This window comes from Eschrichtius robustus, chromosome 5 (genome assembly GCF_028021215.1).
Source record: "Eschrichtius robustus isolate mEscRob2 chromosome 5, mEscRob2.pri, whole genome shotgun sequence".
Classification (NCBI taxonomy): Eukaryota; Metazoa; Chordata; class Mammalia; order Artiodactyla; family Eschrichtiidae; genus Eschrichtius; species Eschrichtius robustus.
Window position 1 is genome coordinate 66,474,298 of NC_090828.1, and position 23,336 is coordinate 66,497,633.

The window sequence follows — 23,336 nt, forward strand, 5'->3', positions numbered from 1 at the left end:
AAAAGAGAACTCTTCACCCTTTCACTGTAGTTATACAGTTCCCCTATCCAGTAGACATGTAAAAAATATTTGTTAAATATGTTATCATTTAACATTAAAAATTAATGTCAAAAGAATATTAGAGATTCTGCACTCATTCAGCAAAATAAATTTAACAATGGAAATTATTTGGTTTACAATTTTGCTTTCTAGCTTGGGAATTATAAATGCAATTTTGCAATTTTTTGCTTCTAATTCATTTGCAATCACAATAATTTTCTCTTGGCCCATTATGTGATGAGAGGTTATACCTCCTTTGTTCCTTTATAGCTAATCACCTATATAAAAATTCACTTTTGACATACTTTAAAGCAGAATTCAGAGTATATCAGAGCTGTATTTCTTCACCTTTACCCCTACCTTAGGCAAGTGTTTGAATAACAGTAGATTTCACAATTAATAAGAAGATTTTATATTTATTAAATATGAATAATCCACCAAAGATTGTCCTTCCAATGTAAAGCTCGATGAAGAAATCATCTGAGTTGTAGGGATGATATGGGAATTAATGAGTTAATATTTGACTTTTCTAACTGCTCTGTGGAAATGCTAAATCTCAATACAGAGTCTGTTCCTTTGATATTATATTGTTGCCTTGCTGAGAGTTTTTAATAAAAGTCATTTTAATTTTTAATATGCTTAGTGTACACTAGAAATATTTACTAATGCACAGTGTACACAATGAAATATTAATACTAATATTTTTAAGGTTGTTGAGCATCTCAACTATGTATGATTTAAGATATATATCTTAAACATATATGTTAATAGGTATATATATATATAACAACAGTAAAATTTCCACCTTTAAAGTAGTATATGCCTAGCTTTTAAAATATGTATTTTTTCAGAAATAAAAAATATATATGTGTATACACATATATATACACACATATTCTGTATCCTTTTGACCCTTAAATTCCAGATGTGTTTTTAATATATTTTTATCACATTATAAATTGAACTTCTAGTAAACCCTATAAATAAGCTCCCTGTAACAAACCAAGTCTAAAATAAAAGGATAAACATCCTAAGATCAAGTCAGAGAGCAACAACAAAAAAAACCATTTAATCACTTACTCAGAGAAATATTGTGGAGTGCACTATTTGCTTTCCTTTGTTTTGCTTCACCCTCAAGGTCAAAATCATTTACTATAGTACAGAACATTTTTTAAAAGCATGAAATGTTGCACAAATCCATTGAGGAGGAAAAATGCTCTTCCCATCAGGGTTGTAGTTATTAAGTGGTTATTGAATGCCCTGATGTACAAGGCAAAGCGGATGCTGCAGATACGCTGTGGTTCCTGCATTCTCTCTGCTCACTTATTGTCAGCCTGCCAAAAATACACGGACAATGTAAGCCCTTACAGAAATTGAGCTATTGAGATTTACATGTGAAAATATACATATTTTAAAATGAACTAGCTCGTTTGGAAATTAGTAAATTAAAGGTTGATTAATGGCTTAATAAACATTAAAATGGATATTTAAATAGTCTATTAATCTCAAAGACCATGAGAACCAATTGCTTTATTATGTGAATGGTGAATTTCAAAATAAAATTAAATTTCAATGTAAGAACAAAAGAAGGAAAAACGAATTGTCCTTATTGGTTTTTAAATCAATACAAGTACTTATTTGAGAATGTTTTAGTTTTGCTGTTATCCAATTTATTTAGTATTTTATCTGAATTCATATCTCATGTGCTAATATAGAGATGGACTCTTTCCATACATCCAAAAATTCTTCCCATTTTGAGTAATAGTGTTATTACTCCAACCAAATAAAGAACTCAGAACCGCATCATCTTTGATTTCAACAATGAGAAATATAAGAATATATTAATGAAAGTATATTGGTTGTGAGAGTTTTAATACAATTCTTTTAGTCTGTGATGAATCAAAGAAAAATTAAATAAGGACATTGATAATTTGAATAATATAAATAGCAAAAATGTTATAAATGTATGTTATCTCAAAAATTATATGTACAGAGAATTCTTATTTTCAATGGCCCATGATATTGACATATTTATACAAATTTCAAAGTAAGTCTCAATAAATTCAAACAAGCAGACATTGTAGGGCTATTATACCAATAAATTCAAGATAGAAGATATCATATAGGGTTATTAGCTAATCACAATGCAGTTAAATGAGAAATTAATAACAAAATGATAGACAAAATATAACCAGTTGAAAAATTTAAAATGTCCTCCTAAACAATAGGAACTTTTTCTTCCAAAATCTATGAAATTGGACCAAGCAGTCATTGAATGTCTTACTATTAACAAGGATGATCAAGAAAGGATGAAAGAACATGATAAAGAACTTAGTTTGAGAAATTAGAAAAAGAACAACAAAACAAAGGGAACATAAATAAAGAGAAATTAATGAATTATCAATGTAGCAGATGATATTAGTATAGCACGTGGTTCTTAGGGGAAAAAAATCAATAAAACACACAAACTTTAGTGTTGTCAGCAGAATCCTAAGATGATGCCAATGACTCAATAAGCTAGAGTTCAATTTATTAATTTTTTATGTATTTTAATCTATTTTATTTAATACATTTATTATTCAATTTTAAATTTACTTATTGATGTTCTTTATTTAGCTCATCAGTCAAAACCCTTGTTGCCTCCCGTGCGTTGCCTAGGAACACTTCAGCTCAGTCACTTCTGTATCAGTTTCATTTTGTGTGTTTTTTTTTTTTCTTTTTCACACTAATGCTATTTATTTACATTATGTATGAACTTATAGAAAAAACACTAACTTTTTCTCTGGTTAGCATAATTTATCTAGAGTATATTAACTGGCCTGAGCCTACTTGCCTGTGGTTTGGTCTTTTTTTTTATAAATTTACTTATTTATTTTTGGCTGTGTTGGGTCTTCGTTTCTGTGAGAGGGCTTTCTCCAGCTGTGGCGAGCGGGGGCCACTCTTCATCGCGGTGCGCGGGCCTCTCGTCGCGGCCTCTCCCGTTGCGGAGCGCAGGCTCAGTAGTTGTGGCTCACGGGCTTAGTTGCTCCGCGGCATGTGGGATCTTCCCAGACCAGGGCTCGAACCCGTGTCCCCTGCATTGGCAGGCAGACTCCCAACCACTGCGCCACCAGGTAAGCCCTGTGGTTTGGTCTTTCTAACATTCACTTGTCATTTTATCTGATGTCAGTATGACAAAGGTGGGGCAAGTTTCCCTCGCTAGTGTGAGAATCAGGGTCTATCAAGGGGATCAGCCAGGATGTGGTTTACCAGGCTTCTTTTGCAAAATGTTGCTTTAGGGAGTTATTTAAACCAGATATGAATACTAAATTTAAAAATCGAATCTGTAATCATGTACCATTCCTGAAATGTATATACAAACTCCTTCCAATCCCAAACATTAAACTGCTTCATTTTGAAAACTGATACATACTTACATTAAAATGTGCCTTTGGGCCTCTTGTTCCAGCCCGGGTTCATTGTTTGCAGTTCTGCATCATCACTTTAGCATGAGCCACACCTGTAATTCATCATCTATGAGTCCAGTTTAGGTTTTTCAAAGAGGACAAAGATTTTAAAGAACCTTATAAGGCAACCTGAATTTAGCATCCTTCCAGAAATTTATATCCCAGATACCCCCCCATTTTTTGGCCATGCCCAGGGCATGCGGAATCTTAGCTCCCCAACCAGGGATTGAACCTGTGCCCCCCACTAGACCACCAGGGAAGTCCCTAGATACCCCTTTTTAAAAATAATTATTCACGCCTAATTTTACAATTTTTTTTTTATGTGTTTGTATATGTATGAGAGATTTGTCTTTATTAAGTTTATGCAATGATTTCAACTTAGTTTTTATGAATACAATAACTAACTTTGTTTTCAAACTCATTTTATCAAATTATGCAAGAGTAAATTCTATAATTACATTAATTTACAATAGTACAGGTTGATTTGAACACAAACATAACTTATTCTTGATAAGTACACAACTCACCAGGTGGAAGCAGAGATGCACAGGTGTACTAGAGTGTAGCCAACCTCCTGAGAAAATATCAGCACACCACCGGCATCAGTCATTGTGTTCTACAGAGAAAATGCCAAGCATCGTTAGCTTGGTAAGTCAGTTAGTATGGAGGTGGGCTAAATAAAAAGAAGTATGTGCCGAAAGAATTGTGCAGATAAAGTGGTGAAGATGAGAGAGTAATTATTCTTCTTCCACAATGATGGGCAAAAACCACTATAAGCAAAAGCCCGAGAACATTAAGAAGTTCACCTTGACTAAAGGACAGCTTCTGTGAAAGATAGATTTGGGAAATTTGGTTAGAAAGCTAAGTTGGAGACAGAAATTTCATTTGGTAGTAATATCTGAAACAGAGGTATTCATTCATTCACCAAACATTTATTGGGCATGTAGCATAAGTCAGGCTTTGTGGTCCACAAAGGTCTAGAATTAGGTGAGGCTAGAATAAGGATGAACTTATTATTTATAGCTGTCCAAAAAAGAAGTGACAGTAGTGAACAGAGAGTTCATAAGAATTTGGAAGATGAAACTGAGAGAAGAGTTATTTCAAAGGTAGAATTAAATGACTTTACTGTCAATATTTGAAGTGAATAAGACAAGGAGATTTGAGTCTAGGTGCTGAAAGAATGATATTGCAAAGAATCGGAATCAGGAACTTGGTTTAAAAAGTAGGTTTAGGATAGAAAAAAAAAAAACAAAACAAAAAGACGTCTTTAATTAAGAGCATGCTGAGTTTAAGTGACACTAGGCACACTTCTACTTTCCTGCCATAGTCCAGGCAGATCATGGAATATACTTACATTGCTTAAGATGTGTTTGGAAATTAATTTGTAAACATCTAGAGGATCACTTGTCTATACCTGGGAACTTTCCAGGAGCACATCTTCCAACTGAGTACTAATAATGGGCATTTAATCATCTTTTATATCCTTTTAAAATTTCTAAAATGTAGATTGGCTCCCAACTGTATGCATTAAAGGGAAAATACGCTTAGAAGTATAGTAACTGGTAACCTATTACAAAGTTGGGTTATAAGACGAGAATAGATAATTTTAAAGAATATTCTTAAGAATAAAGTTGGATATATTGGCAACAGCTCTCAACTGGAGAAAGTCTGACCCTGTAAGACCTGGAGTAAGTATACATAAAAAAAGGTATCAATTTAATTTTATCATCATCTAGGCAAGCCACATCAGGGAGGATATTTAGGGAGGAAATAAGTAGACATAAACAAATTAATTTTATATTATTTTAGGTTCACATCAGTACTCACAGTTGCTAAATGGAAAACTGAAATCTGGGTGACCAATAATGATATTTAGTAATGGATACAAAGTTTGATATGGAGCCTGATATTTAGCACTATGTGTGAACAACTGTGATAAGCAAAAGCTGGATTTGTCCAGAAATTTTAAAGACTTTTCAAACAGTATTTAAAAAAAATTTCTCTGTGAGTTAAAGTAATATTATACCAAAATGTTTTATTATTGCTGGTGCTTAAATTACTATTATGACATTTGTTTTATAACAAGTATATAATTAGTTTGGCATAATTACTGTAAACAAAGATTAAATAGAACTCATGTCTACACCTACCCAAAAGTTAGTTTTTTGCATCTGATGAAATAATTTTCATGAAGACACTGAATATATGTATTATGTAAAATTCCATTATTGGTTTATGTTATAAACAAGGTGTCTTTCTTTTTGTTTTTGTGTTTCACTTCAAGATTGAATGGTAGATTCTCTTCATCTGTTAGACTCAGCTTGATAGTTTTTCTATGGATTATTTCCGCTTTTAAATTGATGGAAGAATGATAAGCATGTGAATACACTGTTTCTTTTATTTCAGAAACAGGGTGGTTGCACAGAAGTTAGAGCATGGGCTTTGGGCTCAGGAATAATTCTCTCAAATCTTGGCTTTCTCACTTGTTGGTTATATGACATGAGACAAGTTACTTAACCTGTCTAAACCTTAATTTTATCATTTGTAAAGTGATAACGATTATCACTAACTTCCCCTCTCCCACCCCTCCCTCTGGGGCTTCTCTAATTCATAGGACAGTGGTTTGCTTAGTACATGTTTTTGATGGCCGTTTGTAACTTCATAACATAGCAATCTGACTTCATACATTGCAAATTATGGTAAAGGAGTTTCCATAGATGATTTCCTTATTTCCCCTTCTTATTCAATCATTCTTTTGCTCTAATCTTAAAATCTCTTCATTTCAAGGGGAATCCAGAATCAGTTCATTGTACTAATCCTTTCTTGCTAGGCTATTTCTTAGGTACCAAAATTAAAGTGATTTACTTTTTATGTCCATCTCATGCTCAGAAACTTAATGAAAGCAGTAGCTCATCCGAAGGCAGCACTGTAGACATTGGAACACCTGCTGAGGAACAGCCTGTAGTGGAACCTGAGGAAACCCTTGAACCTGAAGCCTGTTTCACTGAAGGTAAAGAACATGATCTTCATGTTAATCTTCCATTTATAGAGTGCAGTTTTTTTTTTAGCTGTTGATCACCCAAAATGGACCACTCAGAATAGAACTTGGTAGTCAATCTATTTCAATTACCTCTTATATGCTAACAGATTTAAAATCTCACGTTATGTTTTGGTTATATCTGCCCATTATGTGTGAGGGACCATGAACATGGAGAAAAGATGTTTTAATGTAACCAAAACGAATGACTAATTTATAATATTTCAAATAAAATGGTGATTTCGGAATAAGTTGGCATCTTAAACACTAGTCAAAATTCTCATACACAAAAGTTACTTTAAAAATAATTTTTTAACTCTTAAAGTCAAATGAGTTGCAAATGCTCAAATGTATTTTTTTAACAAAATCATTATTTTCCAACGCTTGCTGGGTGAAACAGGAAATAAGCACTGCCCGATACCTGATCCCTGCACAGTATCTAGTTGAGCCTGACACAATATGGACAATAGTCTAAGAGCTTTGTTTTCTCCATGATTAATATTTCCCATGGTCTGAGTTTCTTGGGAATTTGAGTTTTGAAGATATGAATATACTTGCATATTCTCTATTTTGTGATTTTTTTCCTCATAGGCCTGATATATATTTTCTCCCTCTTTTCCTGTATAAATTATACACATCACTCAAAGTCCTCAAAACTACCTTCATCTGACCATGGTGGAAAAAACTTCTTATTCCTCTGAATAGCTATAAATAAAGATATTCTTTAATTCACCTGATAACTAATCATGTATTATCTTATGAGGGTTCTTCTCTTTCTCTTTTGAACTGTTATATGTATCTTTACTGGCTTTCTTCCTCCCTTCCTCCTTTCCTTCCTTCCTTCCCTTCTTTCCCTTCCCCTCCTTTCTCCCTTTTCTTCAAGCATACCTGATTTTTTTTTGACTTGAGGCAGGGTTCTTTTGTTTATATCTGTTCTTAAACCAGATTGTAGGTTTCTTGGGGGCAAGTCCATGTTCTGTACCTTTTTACTTTTTTTCTCTTTTTCTTTTCTTTTTTTTAATATCCTCTATGGTGATTACAAAGGTGCTCACAAATTTCTGTTGATTTAATTATTTTTTTAATTTTATTTTTTTTATTGGAGTATAGTTGATTTACAATGTTGTGTTAATTTCTGCTGTACAACAAAGTGATTCAGCTTTATATATATACATTCTTTTTTATATTCTTTTCCATTATGGTTCCTGTTGATTTAATTCTTGTTAGAGTGAGTGAAAGCAGTATAGGGAAGGCAACACCAAATCAAAGCAGGACTATGCAAATCACATTTTAGTGGACTAAATTAATCTTGAAAATTATATAAGCTCTTCTAGAAGCACCACAAGAGAACCTAAACAGTAATAAGCAGCATTGTTGGGTGAGAACTTTATTATTACTCTGCATCCTCTTTAAAAGGGACGTTTTCTGCTTATTATTAATTTTCACTTTGAAGTCCTTTCCTAGAGTGACTTCAACAAAGTGCAATAGGATGATATAGTACAAGGCAAAGCTACTTAACATGTACTTGTACTTTACAACGTTCTTTCTTGGACAATAGCAGTTGGGTCAGAAAAAACAGGTATTATCCAGGGAACCGTTTAAAGAGGCTGAATAATTTTCACAACTTCAATCTGCTAATGGATGTGCTCTTACTACTCCAGGCTTAGAGAGTTATCCTAGCAAGATAGAGATGGCAGTAGCAATGAGAAGATGAATCCGGGACACGCCAAAGGGTATCATTGAAGCAGCAGAAGTTATTTACCTCCTCCTGTTTGAACATTATACTTGCAGGCTGTGTACAAAGATTCAAATGTTGTCAAATTAGTGTGGAGGAAGGGAGAGGAAAACAATGGTGGAACCTGAGAAGAACGTGTTTCCGAATAGTTGAACATAACTGGTTTGAGACCTTCATTGTTTTCATGATTCTCCTTAGTAGTGGTGCTCTGGTGAGTGAATATTAAGCAAACGTGCTATAATGCCAAGTCTTAGAATCACCTAATACTAATGACTTATTAATCCTTTCTGTAGCATTGTTTTATTATCCAATGCATTATTTTTCCTGAACCCTCATTCTACATCCATTTCCATGGAATCAGCCATCACCTCTGTTTGATAACCCCCAAACTGTTATCTCCATTTATGACTTCTTCCTTAAACATACGTGCTTCGCTATATCCATCCATCCATACACCCATCCACCCATATCCCCACCCACCCACCCTTCTACCCATCTCCAGTGCATCTTTAATTACCCCACTTCATTCTTACGGACTATATACAATGTATAACTATGCAGTTCTGGATTTACTTTTATTATGTATACATATACTTCTAACAAGCTATTTATTAGTTTTTGCTTATTATTAAGTAACACCCCAAATTTGTCTCTCTAGTTTATTCATTATAACCAAAGAACATGAGTATTTAATTACTCATATTTTAACAAGAAAGTAAGCATGGCAACTACAGTAAAGTCCTGTGATTGGGGATATAACTTCTAAGTTCTGATGAATTTTGTTTATGAATGATATTATTATTATGTCTTTATGGACAGTCAATAAGTCCTTAGGAGCCACTTCTCTGTCCGTTTTGAATTGTGTCCACTGTTCTTATGCTACTCAGAGAACAATGGATATTGGTAACAATAAATATTGGGCAGCGTGCCTAAGGGATCATTTAAGGACTGGTTTCTCTCTATATAAAAGTGTTCATCAGAATCAATTTCTATTTATACGAAAATCGTTTACAAAAATATAAATGATAGCATATAGATAGCATTTTAGAAAAATGCTGACACAAATAGACTACTTAAGCCATAAGATAGATGTAGATAGATAGATAGATAGATAGATAGATAGATAGATAAAGGATGGAAAGATGATAGAACTTGCCTGATTGAAACGCAATTACTTAGGTTTCTTTAACTTAAAAGTGTATAATTCTAACACAGGCCTATATTTTTCTGCATATTTCTCTGATGAAATAAATTTTATCTACATGCCACTTTAGACTAGAAATAGTTTTTCACCATTTAAATAAATATATACTTAGATATAAAATATCAAGTGAGGTTCATATTAGAAGAAGAATACATATTAGAGTCTAAATGAGAAGTAATTTCATCTTACCATCCTTGTCACACCATATCTTTGCTGAGAAATATAAACTATCAACAAAATGAAGGAGACAAATGAACTCAACTGTATAGTAAAATTAGGCAATGTGATGATCAATTACAATTTCTGCTTTATGAAAAATATAAGCCTTCACTTTTTATTTCTTCAACCTCCTTTCTATGGCAAAAAATAAAAATAAAAAAAGCCAACAGGAGGAAGCAAAAGATATGAAACAAAAGGAATAAATAACTTCAAGTTAGGGTAGCAGCATCAAGATGTGACATCAAGAACTATTTCCTGAACAAGTCAAATTAATTCATTAGAGTTATGCTTTTACTTCTTCCTTCCAGTTATATCAATAGAGAGCATAACTTTTCTCCTGATTCATTAAAAGATCTTTGAGAGAAAGAAAAGACAGCGATAGCTGCTCTTCCTCTGCCCTCCTATTCCAATGAAGTGTCATATATATAAAATCAGGAAAAGATATTTATATGTGGCCAGAAAAAATAGCTTATAATAGTTGTAATAGTATAATAGTTTCAGAAAGCTAAAATGCATAACTTTTCTTTATAGGCATTTGAGGATATATATATTGATCAGCGAAAGACGATCAAGACAATGTTGGAATATGCTGATAAGGTTTTCACTTACATTTTCATTCTGGAAATGCTTCTAAAATGGGTGGCATATGGCTATCAGACATATTTCACCAATGCCTGGTGTTGGCTAGACTTCTTAATTGTTGATGTAAGTATCCTCCTATCTTTGTCTTCCATTCAAGGTAATTTGTCTTATCTATAAACGAATTCTAAAATAGTGAATCTTTGATCACTCTGTTATGTTGACAGGATATGCTACTTAATAGACACTAAACTAATTCACTGAATAATAGTGTAGTTTTTGTAAGAAATAAGCTAAGTTAGTACTGATTTAGCATGGGGGGATGGGATTTGTGGTGGTTATCTAGAATAAAAAGCTGGGAAAAAACGTATCAGAACTTTGTAGGGAGAGTGGTGAAATAGGGTATGTTGTTTAAATTACTTACCATTGTGAATCAGACAGAATCGAGTTTGAATCCCAGCCCCACCACTGACTGGTTGTGTGCCACTGAGTAACTTGGCTTTTGACTCTGTAAAATGACGATATTAGTGCATACAGAGTTAAAGACGTTCAATAAACAGTGATGATGGTGGAAGCTAATGTCAATTTTTAAAAATTCTTTTTGATCTTCTCAAAGTTTTTAAAGGATATGTTTAAAGAGTAGATTACATAGATTATAACTCCATTATAGGAAGTAAGATGTATGGGGTGTAGTGAAAAACTCTACTTCATCCTGTGATGGGGAGTTTCCCCAGTGTAACTATAGATTTGCAGCAAGCCCGTAATGTTCCAACAGCCCTTCACAGAGTTTGTAAACCTAATGATTAATACTTCTTCTACCCAAAACAAGTGGCTGCCTTTGAGATTTGTTAAAGGTAAACATCATGTTATATGTTATAAGTTTGGCATAATTTCAGTTTTAGAAAAGTGTGTTCGAAATATTACAAACTTCATAGGCAACAGTTTTATTACCCAAAAATGATAATCTAGCAGAACTATGCAGATTTCTTATGGAAAGTATTTCTAGAACTAAGGGTCATGCATATATATTATATCTCTTTAATTCTGAAAAAAGGCAAACCCAGAGATATTTGAAAAGCTTAACAGTGTTACTATGAAATGAGTGAATTGAAAAAAGCCTCAAAAGAGTGATAAGGGGTTCATATCCAACATATACAAACAGCTCATACAACTCAGCATCAAACAAACAAGCAGCTAAATTAAAAATGGGCAGAACTGAATAGAAATTTTTCCAAGGAGAAAATGCAGATGGCCAATAGGCACATGAAAAGATGTTCAACATTGCTAATCATCAGGGAAATGCAAATCAAAACCACAATGAAGTATCACCTCACACCTTTCAGAATGGCTATCTTCAAAAAGACCACAAATAACAAATATTGGCGAGGATGTAGAGAAAAGGGAACCATTGTACACTGTTGGTGGGAATATAAATTGGTGCAGCCACTATGGAAAACAGTATGGAGGTTTCTAAAAAAGCTAAAAATAGAACTATCATATGATCCAGCAATTCCGCTCCTGGGTATATATCCGGAGAAAATGAAAACACTAATTTGAAAAGGTACATGCACCCCAATGTTCACAGCAGTATTATTTATAATAATATAAAGATATGGAAGCCAAGATATGGAAGCAACCTAAGTGTCCATCAACAGATGAATGGGTAAAGGAGATGTGATATATATGTGTATATATATATATATATATACACATATATACACAATAGAATGCTACTCAGCCATAGAAAAGAATGAAATTTTCCCATATGCAACAACACAGATGGACCTGAAATAAGTCAGACAGGAAAAGACAAATACTGTATGTTATCACTTATATGTGGAATCTAAGAGTAAAGCAAACTAGTCAATATAACAAAACAGAAGCAGACTCACAGATATAGAGAACACACTAGTGGTTATCAGTGGGGAGAGGGAATGGGGGAGGGACACAATAGGGGTAGGGGACTAAAAGGTACAAACTACTATGTATGAAATAAATAAGCTACAGGGATGTATTATACAACACAGGGAATATAGCCAATATTTATAATAACTTTAAATGGAGTATAATCTATAAAAATTTTGAACTACTATGTTGTACAGCTAAAACTAATATAATATTGTAAATCAAATATACCTCCATAAAAAAAAGAAAGAAACCTCAAAAGAATAATTGCTTCAGCATGTCACAAAGAGAAAAAGTTTCTAATATTTGAGATTTCAAGCATTAGAAGTTATATCATATTTCAACTGCTCATAATTTTTCACACTAGGCTTTAAATCTAAATATAATTTAATTCTTTTGAAAATTCCTGAGCTTTGCTTTTCTCTATTATGCTTATTCCATGTCTGAATTTTTTAGTGGAAGAATGATGATTTTATTTATTATTACGAGTTGGTTTTTAATAGCCATTTCCGAAATATTTTAGGAAAATAATTCTGAAGGGAATTTTATAGTTTTGCAATAATAATACTTTTATTTTTCACGGTTCTATTTTAATTATGTCATAAGGATCAGCGTATCACTCTAAAAAGGACAAAAGGAATTATAGCACATCTCAAGTAAACTAAAAAGCATATTAAACATAAGCCAACTTAATACACTTAAACATAGAAAATTTTGCAAAAATAGTATCCAGCGTATTTGAAACTATCCAATACAAGCTATTCTCAAACCAAAGAAATTCTAACTCTGGATACAGAGTTTTGGTCTTTATTTAGAGAATTACACATCTAAAATTTTTATTTCTTAGTTTTAGTTGCATATTTCATGCAAATGAAGTTAGTTTATTTATTTCTTTATTTGGTAAACATTTATTGACTGGCGATTTTGGGCCAGGTACCATGGCAGAAGCTCTAGATTAGTATAAAAATTTTGAGTAAGTTTCATGATGGAATTACTTTTAAGTTACATTATTTACATAGGAATAAACTTTAGATAAGTGAAAACACAAAGTATTAGCAAGACAACAAAAATTCGTCTTCAAAAAAATCAACCTCAAAATTAATATGACAGCGCATTAATTTCTGTGGGTATCAATTATAATTAGTTGAAAATACCAACACAGGATAGATATTTTTTGCTTCTTCTGGTACAATAGCAGTTTTTATATTTTATTACTAACCATTGGCAAAGCCCTAAATTCAGCAGCAACTTAATAAAATAAAGGAAGAATAATCAATGACATTTTCCTATACCTGGACTTCTTCCTTTTTAAAATCAATTTTTACTTAAGTTTTCTAGCTAACTGAGTAATTAATAAATCACATGACATTTAATTTTTTTATTCAACTAGTTTTTGATTAACATCATGAAAGCTACTTTCTTTGCATCCAACTAAAAATATTTCCTTAAAATTTTAAAAGGTTTACCGAAAATATGTAGCCATTCATCTTCTGAGTAATTATAAACAAAAATTGTAATTACCACAATGTTGTAAATAACTATACTTCAATAAAATAAAATTTTTTAAAATTGTAATTATTGTATTACATAGTAACTGCAAATTGAATGACAATGATTCTATTTATTTACCTTTGTGTGTGTGCAGGTTTCATTGGTCAGTTTAACAGCAAATGCCTTGGGTTACTCAGAACTTGGCGCCATCAAATCTCTCAGGACACTAAGAGCTCTGAGACCTCTAAGAGCCTTATCACGTTTTGAAGGGATGAGGGTAAGGAAAATGAAAGAACCTGAAGTATTGTATAGAGCCAAAATTATTAAAGTAAATTTTAAAAAAGGAAAACTCATGCATGCAAAAGGAATGGCAAATCCTTGCAAATTGCTACTTTTTCCTTTTATCTGTTGCATATTTACTTCTAGGTGATATGCAAGAGAACTTAGGCCTCCCTTGAAATGATATAATATCATTTATCTGCCGTGCTCATTAAAATGACCTTATTTCCTAATCCATTTTGGGAGTTTCCTTACAAACCTGTACACAAAAAAACAGATGCGCTATTAAAGTACTATGTGTAATGATGATGATAATAATCAACTAAAGTGAATTCTACATCATGTGCTTCTCATTTGTGGTAGTCTAAACTGTACTTAATGAGTTTTATTGAAAACAATATGAATCATACATGTGCCTAAATATAAGTGTAAAGGAAAAAAATTTTTAATTGTCAAAATTTTGTCTGTACAATGCCAAAGTTTGCATTATTTGAATGTATTAAAGGGTAGATATTAAATATTAACTGAATTTAAAATTTTTTTAAAGTTATGTTAATATAGCTTCCATTTATAACTGCATTAATCTTCTTAATTTATATAAATAGCAATATCAACTTAAAGACTATATATAAATCTACACAATTTTTCATGAAAATGAATTTAAACTTTTATAACATAATGAATAGAAAATATAATTTTGACTCATTACCATAGATGATTCATAAATTAACCATAACTTAAATATCATTTATATGAGTCACAGAAAATTTTATATTACTCCTTTTAAGGAAATATTAAGGCATTCCCTATGATTCATAACAGGTTAAAAAATTTGCCATTATTGACTTGTTACTTTCCATGCCTTTTTAAAAATATGAAGTATTAATGTATAAGATGTATAACATAAAAATTTAGTTTCTTTGTTTTAATCAAATTTCCTTTTACTAAAACAAAGCTGCTGAACTAAGTGTGGTTCCAACAGAAAAAACATTGCTCTTTTGCTGCCTAAGATTTCGTTATGTTTATAGAAACCAAGCTGTATTGTAGACTTACATTTGCATTTTCTAGTTTGTTGAGAGCCTTATGTGTTCTTCTAAAATAAAATTTGTTATAAATGTCACCTTTTAAGAACATAAGACTTTCTTATGAAATCTTCAGTTGAAGACTTCTGCAATTTCCCTAACATATATAAAAAATGTTTCCTCACTGGAAAACAATTTAACACAATATAATATGGTCTTATTTTATTTCTCACAGAGGTCCTCACAGTTTACTAAAATGTTATTGGAAATTCTCTTCAGGATATGTGAAAATTAAGTTTATTTTCCAATAAAAATGTCACTTTTGTTTTAGACTGGTAGTTTCAGTTCTGGAGAAAAATATAATTTTTATACATTCTACTTAAACATTTTTTGATTTTTTGGAAAACATTTGATTGATTCTGCTGAATCAAAGTAATACATTTGAAAAGTTTTCTGAAATCTGAACAATGCTAAACATTTGAAGCTATTGTAATTATTTCAAATTTGACCTTTTGGAAGTTTATTAAATCCATGAGTCAAATGGCCAGATATTTTCATATTTAACACCTTATTTCCATAACAATATTGACCCTGTGGGCCTTTAATTTTTACAGAAATAACCTTATCTATAATGTTGATCAATAATGCTTTTTATATTATAAGGAGAGACTAATTTTTGAAACTTGGAGTTTTAAAATCAAAATCCTTATAGATGCTGATAGGAGATGAACTAACCGTTTAAATTGTCAGATTTATGAATATGGTCCTTGCCTCTTAATGACAGCATATATACAACCCTAAAACGGCTGGTGATTTCAACATGTATTTGGCATTGTAGAGACAAAATAACCTGATTACTGATTCTATTTTTGTTTCTTTGTTTCTGGTATTTGGAATTTTTGACTTTGTAAACAATATAATCATGGATGATGGTGAGGATGGAAATAATAATGATGATTATATTTGGGAAGTTAGCTTTGAATATATTCAGAAACTCTCATTTTATTCTTTTCCCTAGCAGCATAAAATCACAATAGCTATGTCAAAGCGTAAATCAGGCTCATTTTATTTTTGTTTTGTCACTTTTTCAAAGCATGTGCTTTAGTGCAACATTACCAAATAAAGCATGTTGTACAGTGCTTGATAAGAAGTTAGAAAGTAAGAAGTAAATTATCATCACTTTGCCCTTTATGTTTTGCATGTTTTATGCACATTTCTGGCTGACAGCTTTGAAACATTTATTGTATTTCAAATTTCCAGTCCAAATTTTCAACTTGTAAAATTGAACTGAGTGAATTGATGTCATGGATAACTTAAGTAAAATAAATTTTGTATTTTTAATTTCCTTGTCTAGGAAATCTTAAATACCTTCTTTTTCAAAAGAACTCAAGCCTTGATTGATAGGTAAACAGACAGAGAGCATCATATACAAAAAGTAACACCAAATGTTCTGTCATATCAGATTTCTAACTAATAACAAACTATATATTTCTATTTTATATAGGATAATCTTGCTCCAACTTGGATGGGGTGGAGCGCTGGTTCCGCCCCTCAGCCCTTTATTATGGGTACTGTATTACCCCTTTTGCTTCCTTTCATCCTTTCACTGTGACTTTGTGTTAGTGGGATGAGGGAGGGCTTGGGAAGGGTACTATCACACCACAGTAAGGAAAATACAGTATTTACATTCTAATCCCCTATTTTCAATTGTCTTAAATTTTCTTTTGAGAAAAATACCTTTTGTGAATTTACACTCTGTGGATTTGAACCTCAACTGCTGATATCTTTATTAAGTTTCACTCAATATGATTTAGATGTGTGTATACTGAGTTATCAATTTATGGGGAGGTTATCTGATCGGTGAGGGTGGGGGACCCTGGTTTAGAATGGTTGCATGAAGTTTTTAACTTATCAAGATGATGATGCTGTTTGAGGCATTTAAAAGAACACTTGCTATTTTCTACTTTGATCCGGGGCCTGAAAATTGACATCAAGATACCAGCAGTGGCTTCCTTGCCTTGTTGGCATGTGTGAGCAGATGCTAGGGTGCAGTATTCCAGGTTTCATAAAACTGGTATTGATTGTGTGATCATTCTCATGTTTTATTAAGTGTAAGTTTATAGGGGTTATTTTTCAAATATAACAAAGCAAAAATATATTAAGATAAAGTTGAGTGAGCACATGTGATTTGTGTTTTAAATAAAGAAAAGTAAATATGAAAGGATCCACTTATTTGAATTATACAGACTAGAACACCCACCTAGAAATAAAACATCTTATTATGTGTATTAAGATAGAATTTAATGTATAAACTTACTTTGTAGACTACGTCACTCCCAACTAACCTCTTAGTATCTTAGAAGATATCATAGTGAAAACATAAATAAAAATGAATCTACATTTTGTTTATTCTTAAAGTTTGGGAATCATGTGCAAGGAGGACAGTTTTTATTTTTGAGGGAGAGAAAAAGTTGGAATTTTTGTTTGGATAATTAATGTATCATATCTTTCAAAAATAATTACCGTAATTAAATCCCACAACACAAATGCAGACATTAGATTTTAAAAAGATTCTATTACTCTTCTTCATACTTTAAAATGTGTGATTTCTACTTTGCCTACTTTTGATTTTTATTCACATAGTTTTTCAGTATTTTGATTAAAGAAACATTGCAATCCATGAGTAGTATTGATTTGAAGTTCAAAGACAATTCATTCAGACAAGAGGACATTTCTGCATGTATCAAAATTCCCAACATTAATTTGCATATTTAATTGTCAATCCCTCATTTCATGTTGATTTACTTAAGAAGCAGATAATGAACCAGAGACAGAAAGAGTTTCTGTAAGAGTGAGTTGTGTGCTAGAATACAGAAATTCTATTTTGATGACGTTTTGCAAAACATTTTTGAGAAGCAACCTCTAGTATTAATTCATTAAGATAGTTCCTTTCTTAGAACTTCCTTTTATGCAGCCTGAAACCTCAATTTGTTCTTTCCAACTTGTTTAGTCCAGTTCTGTCTAGTGCCTTTACCACCTGGGAACCAATTACTGCAGTTCCCTAGAGCCAGAAAGGAGTTAATACCCCTCCCTCTGCGCTGAACCAAGGAAGGGCTTGGGGCTCATGGGAAAAGACAATCGTTTCTCTCATCCTTTATTGCCTAATTTAATGAGATTTTAAATATGAATGGACCTTTGTATAGTAAATCCTTTTACCTTCATAAAAATAAACGTTTTCTCTGGGCCAAATGTATGCCAACACTGTAAGTGTATCTTGAAAGGCACTGCTGCTTATATCATGAATTACATAGAGTTAATTTTAGTGCAAATCCAATCCCCAGTTTCAAAAGAAACCCCTCAGACTTATTAGCTAACCCCAAATTATTTTGTGTTCAGCTCTTTATTCTCATCCCATATCCAGAAATAGCATTTAAAAATTATGTTTTGATCAATAAATGCTAAGCTAACCTTCACTTCATTCATTCATTCAATCACCATTTTTGTAGTCCTGTATTCAAAGCACCTGCTATATTCCTGTATTCAAGGCACTCAAAGGCTTGGAGAATTCCCAAATATATTTTTTCGTCTTAAATTAAAAAAAAAAAAAAGGCTACCATCTGTCAAGATTACGGGAATGCCATTCATTAACTCTAATACAGAGCAATCTGGGTACCGGATAAGTACGAGTGACTCTAAGGAAAAATTAGTGAGGTCGAGTAGAAGGAACACGAGATGCTATTTGTAGTCTACGTTCTGAACTTAACCTAGCTTACTTAGCTCATTTTTCTCATTTGCCAAATGGGAATGCAGTAGTAAAGTACCTCTATAGTCCTGTCCAGTGCTGGAATTCTGATTTTTGAATTCAAAAGAGGAAACACTCATCTCTATTTTGGAGGCTAAACTGAGAGGTGAAGTGAGGCCCCATGACAGAAGTGCTGCTTGAACTACAGCTTGTGAGAAGAGAGAGTGTTTCAGAAGGGGAGGTATTGGACAAGGAATTTCAAAGGAAAGGGCATCTCAATTCCCTGGTAATGTTATTAGCACATGGTAATTACATTAGTTGGATTGGCATGAAGGCTAGGTGGCTAGGGAAGTTAAAACTGGAAATGTAGATTGAGGAGTGGTTTGAACATCAAGGTAAGGAAAATGTTTGATAATCAGTGGGAATCCATTGAATAATTTTAAATGAGAGTTGGAGATTAATTCATCTTATACGAATTAAAGGAAGGAGGAAATTGGAAGACTCTGAAAATGGTACAAGTATGTACTAACAGATGTCAGAACTAGGGTGGCGATCATGAAAATGGAGAAGTGATAGAGGTGAGAAAGGCTTTGAAGAAAAAAGTGTGAGACCTACAGATTGATGTGAAAAGAATTCAAGAAATAGGCGTAGGTAGCCAGTGTTCTGCTCATGGGCTAAACTGAGTGTTGTAGGTAAAAAAACAAACAAATAAACGCATTTTAACATGTGCTTTGTGTATACACAGTAGAAACAGCTTTTTAATCTGGATGGTAGGCAAAATGTTTGGAAAAGGAGGGAAATAAATAATAACTTGATTACAGCTTTCATATCTTGAATCCAAAGAAATCTAAGTGTATCCACACATTTAAAATGAAGTATAAAATAAAGACTTATTCATTCAGTTGTATTAATGCAGACGGCCGCATGAGATAAAGGTGAGGTGCCATGTGTCAGCTTGGTAGGCTGCATAGCTCACATCATCTGGATCTGCCTAGATAATTCAACTGACTTCATTTTTTCATTCTCATTCCCCTCTTTGTCATTAATGGTTTTATTATTTCCTTTGGCCCACTTTCAGATTGACAAGAATCATAGAGGTACACAGGTAGAATTCAACTTAGCTATGAATGTTCAAGTCTGAGGCATCATCTGCCACTTAGGAACATTTTAGGGCCTGTCTTTATCTCTCTCAGCTACTCATGTGCATCTCCAATGGGAACTGTAGAGAAGGAAGCAAGGACAGTTCTCCCTCCAGTGTTGCTAAATATAAAAACTCAGAGTTTTAATTTGTGGTCCAGGAATAAAGATAAGAGGGGCAAAAATGCTTCCATTTAAAAAAAAAAAGTAGATAATTATTTAGCCCAGAACTTGATATAATCACATCAGATTTAGGAGCTATCATCCCCAAAATGGCATCCCTCCTTTTCTTATTTTCCTAAGAAACTGATTTCTACTATGTTTCATTTAAAATAAGTTTATCAAATTAAACTCAGTAAATGAAAGAACTGATATGACTGGAGCTTGAAATAAACGATGTGATGATCTAATGAAATACATAATGCTAAATTGTCTTGCTTCTTATGCAAAAATTATTATTAGTCATAGCAATGCATGAATAATTAAGGACAAAATTATATTAGGCATTTAATAATTTTTTATATTTATACATCTGAATTTTTAGTTTACTAAAATATATCAGTCAAATCAACTCTTGTCCCAACATTTTAGTTTCATTCTTTAATATATTGCCTTTTTTAATGAGTTAATTTTCTGTTAGGAATTCTTACTTTTTCTAATAAAAAATTTTCTGACTTCATCTGACAGCAAATTCCTCTGATTTTGTTTTCCCTTTAAACTTTCAGTACTTTCTCCTCTCTTTTTAAAAACTTTTTTATCTTTGATATATTATCTAAATTCATTTCCCTAAATGTATTGCTTATGAAAGAATGCATTTCATTTTAAGACATTTTTACTTTGCTTTTAAATATCTTAGAATAATCTTGATAGTAAAAAAAAAAAAAAAAAAAAAAAGAATGACTATAGATTACTAGGGGAATGTCTTTTCTTTTAACCAACAAGAATTCTGACTTTTCTTTTTTTCCATTTGTGTATTAGGTGGTTGTGAATGCCCTTTTAGGAGCAATTCCATCCATCATGAATGTGCTTCTGGTTTGTCTTATATTCTGGCTAATTTTCAGCATCATGGGCGTAAATTTGTTTGCTGGCAAATTCTACCACTGTGTTAACACCACAACTGGTGACATGTTTGACATCAGCGAAGTGAATAATCATTCTGATTGCCTAATACTAATAGAAAGAAATGAGACTGCCCGATGGAAAAATGTGAAAGTAAACTTTGATAATGTAGGATTTGGGTATCTCTCTTTGCTTCAAGTTGTAAGTGAACACTCTTTTCTCTGAAATGTGTTTATTGTTTGGGATAATAACAAAGTAATGACATACAGCTATTATTTAGTTACTAAGAAGAAAGTTTATAACATATTTCCTTTTTTCTAATTTTGATTTATTAGTACAAGTTCATGAGCCCAGATGGGTGGAAATGTCAGTATATTTAAACAGTGCAGACATAGTTGATAGTGGCCAGGTATTTTAGTTCATTCCAAAGGTCTTTTCTTTCTTCTCATATTACTCTCTCTTCCCATGTGAACAAGTTGATTAATAAATCAATAAATTTGCTATTATTTTTCCTATTGCAATTGGAAAGCTTGTTTCACTGATAGATCACCCCCTCCCCCCAAACATACACCCTTAACACACCTGATTGGATTGTAACAAATTGGTGGGAATTAAATTAACTGTTACTGAGTTGTATCATTTGGATTGAAGATTGGGGAATGATATTTAGGTTTTAGGTTTAGATCCTCAGAGCGAAATGAAATAATGCCAGGTAACACTCAGACACAGAAATCGAACACAAGCAGCTGTTGTCTCACCCCAAATGGCCTTCAGTACAATTACTTAAGTCTTTTTTTTTTTTTCTCTAAATATTGATGTTTTCACTACTGGGTCTTTAAGACTGAAAAATAGTTCACAATTTATAAAAATGTAAAAGATGGTGGCCTCTTAAACATTTTCATTTGATGCTGCTTCTGACTGCAGCTGCATCACAAGAGAGCAGTGGGTAAAAACAGAGTCTAGATCGTTTGAAAAACATTGTAAAAATACTGTTCTATTTTGGCCAATGAAAACTCATCTTAAAAAAAAAAACAACTGCATAAGTTCTTTCCTGTGGTTCTGCAGAATCTTTAGGGAAGAAATCTATTTTGTTTCACCAGGGTTGTGTTTTCAATTGTTCAGCCAGGAGATTAAGCAAGCAAACAAACCTGGACTGGTCAAAATCCTTCTGCATCTCTTTCAGAGGTGCCAGTACTGTGATTCTTTTACAAGTTCTTGCCACCTTCTTGTTAGAAATTCTTATTTCTCTTGTAGATGTTTCTGACTTACTCTGAATGCTTATGCAATTAAAATAGAGATTTTTATAATCTGGCAAGTATGATTTCTTTCAATATTATAGTAGACACATGATGATATTTCCTTGGGCCCTTATCCTAACGCTCAACTAATAACCACACTTATAAATATCACTAATTTATATCACTTCCTCCATAAAATTGAGAAAGAAAAATTGAAAATTTCAAGCAATCCCTTAAAATGCTAAACAAGGGGTAAAGATCCTGTATGAAGCCATTAAATAAACTCTGCTGCTGAAGTACTGATTTATACTTGGCTTTATACAGAATCATCTCTCTGTTGATTAGCAATTCATTGAAATGGTTCCTTGAATCACTTTTTTCTGTTCCTGTACCTAGTGTGTTCTATCTTGTTCTATCCTGTACCTAACTTGTTCTATCATTGACCTCAGCCATTGACACATTCAACATTTCCCTCTTTGATAGACAAATAAGTTCTATTTTCTAGCTAAGAATCTTTACTTTCTCTTCACTGCCATCACAAGCACCCTTACTTGGCTTTCTTCCCATGACATCTACCACTTCACAAGTGTTAGTGTTATAAAAACAAAGATGTGTTGTGATACAGATGCTGAAAGCTTTTTGCTAGACTTGCTCACTAAGGAATAATCCTCTCAGGCCCATAGGGCTCAAAATTCATGTCCTAGGGCAAGTAACAAATTACTGTAAGTTATGACACTTGGAATACCGAGTGTACTCTTTTTCACTTTTCTTACCCAAATTAACTCACTCTCATCAAAAATTACAGAGAAGAGGGACTCCCTGGCGGTCCAGTGGTTAAGACTCCACGCTTCCAACACAGGTGGCGAGGGTTCAGTCCCTGGTTGGGGAACTAAGATCCCACATGCCACAAGGCATGGCCAAAAAAAACCCCCAAAAACAAAACAAAACAAACGAACAGAAAAAAAAAAAAACAAGGAGTATTATTTTAAAAAAATTACAGAGAAGAAAGTGGAATATAGGATTATTTCTAGATGTTATGCTTTAAAATTCTTAAAATGTTAGTTGCAACTGACTTTTTGTATACCTGTATGATCCTTAGAGAGTTACAATCAAGAGAAATCATAAAATTTCAGTCGCTTTGATCACCTTGTAGATAGAGTTTAGTGGATGATCGTCAGGTCTAAGTTGTAGTTGTTTTGCTGCTACA

General features: G+C 32.6%; 1 protein-coding gene across 6 annotated transcripts in view; it reads left to right on the forward strand.

The window, feature by feature from the left end:
• Positions 1–23,336, forward strand: part of LOC137764894 (sodium channel protein type 1 subunit alpha) — an 83,926-nt gene that overhangs the window by 51,284 nt on the left and 9,306 nt on the right. For all 6 annotated transcript variants that reach the window (XM_068543957.1, XM_068543952.1, XM_068543953.1 and 3 more), the window contains exons 17-21: positions 6,375–6,495; positions 8,311–8,465; positions 10,209–10,382; positions 13,807–13,929; positions 20,811–21,092. In XM_068543957.1, coding sequence (XP_068400058.1) covers positions 6,375–6,495; positions 8,311–8,465; positions 10,209–10,382; positions 13,807–13,929; positions 20,811–21,092 — 855 coding nt within the window. The remainder of the gene's footprint in view (positions 1–6,374; positions 6,496–8,310; positions 8,466–10,208; positions 10,383–13,806; positions 13,930–20,810; positions 21,093–23,336) is intronic.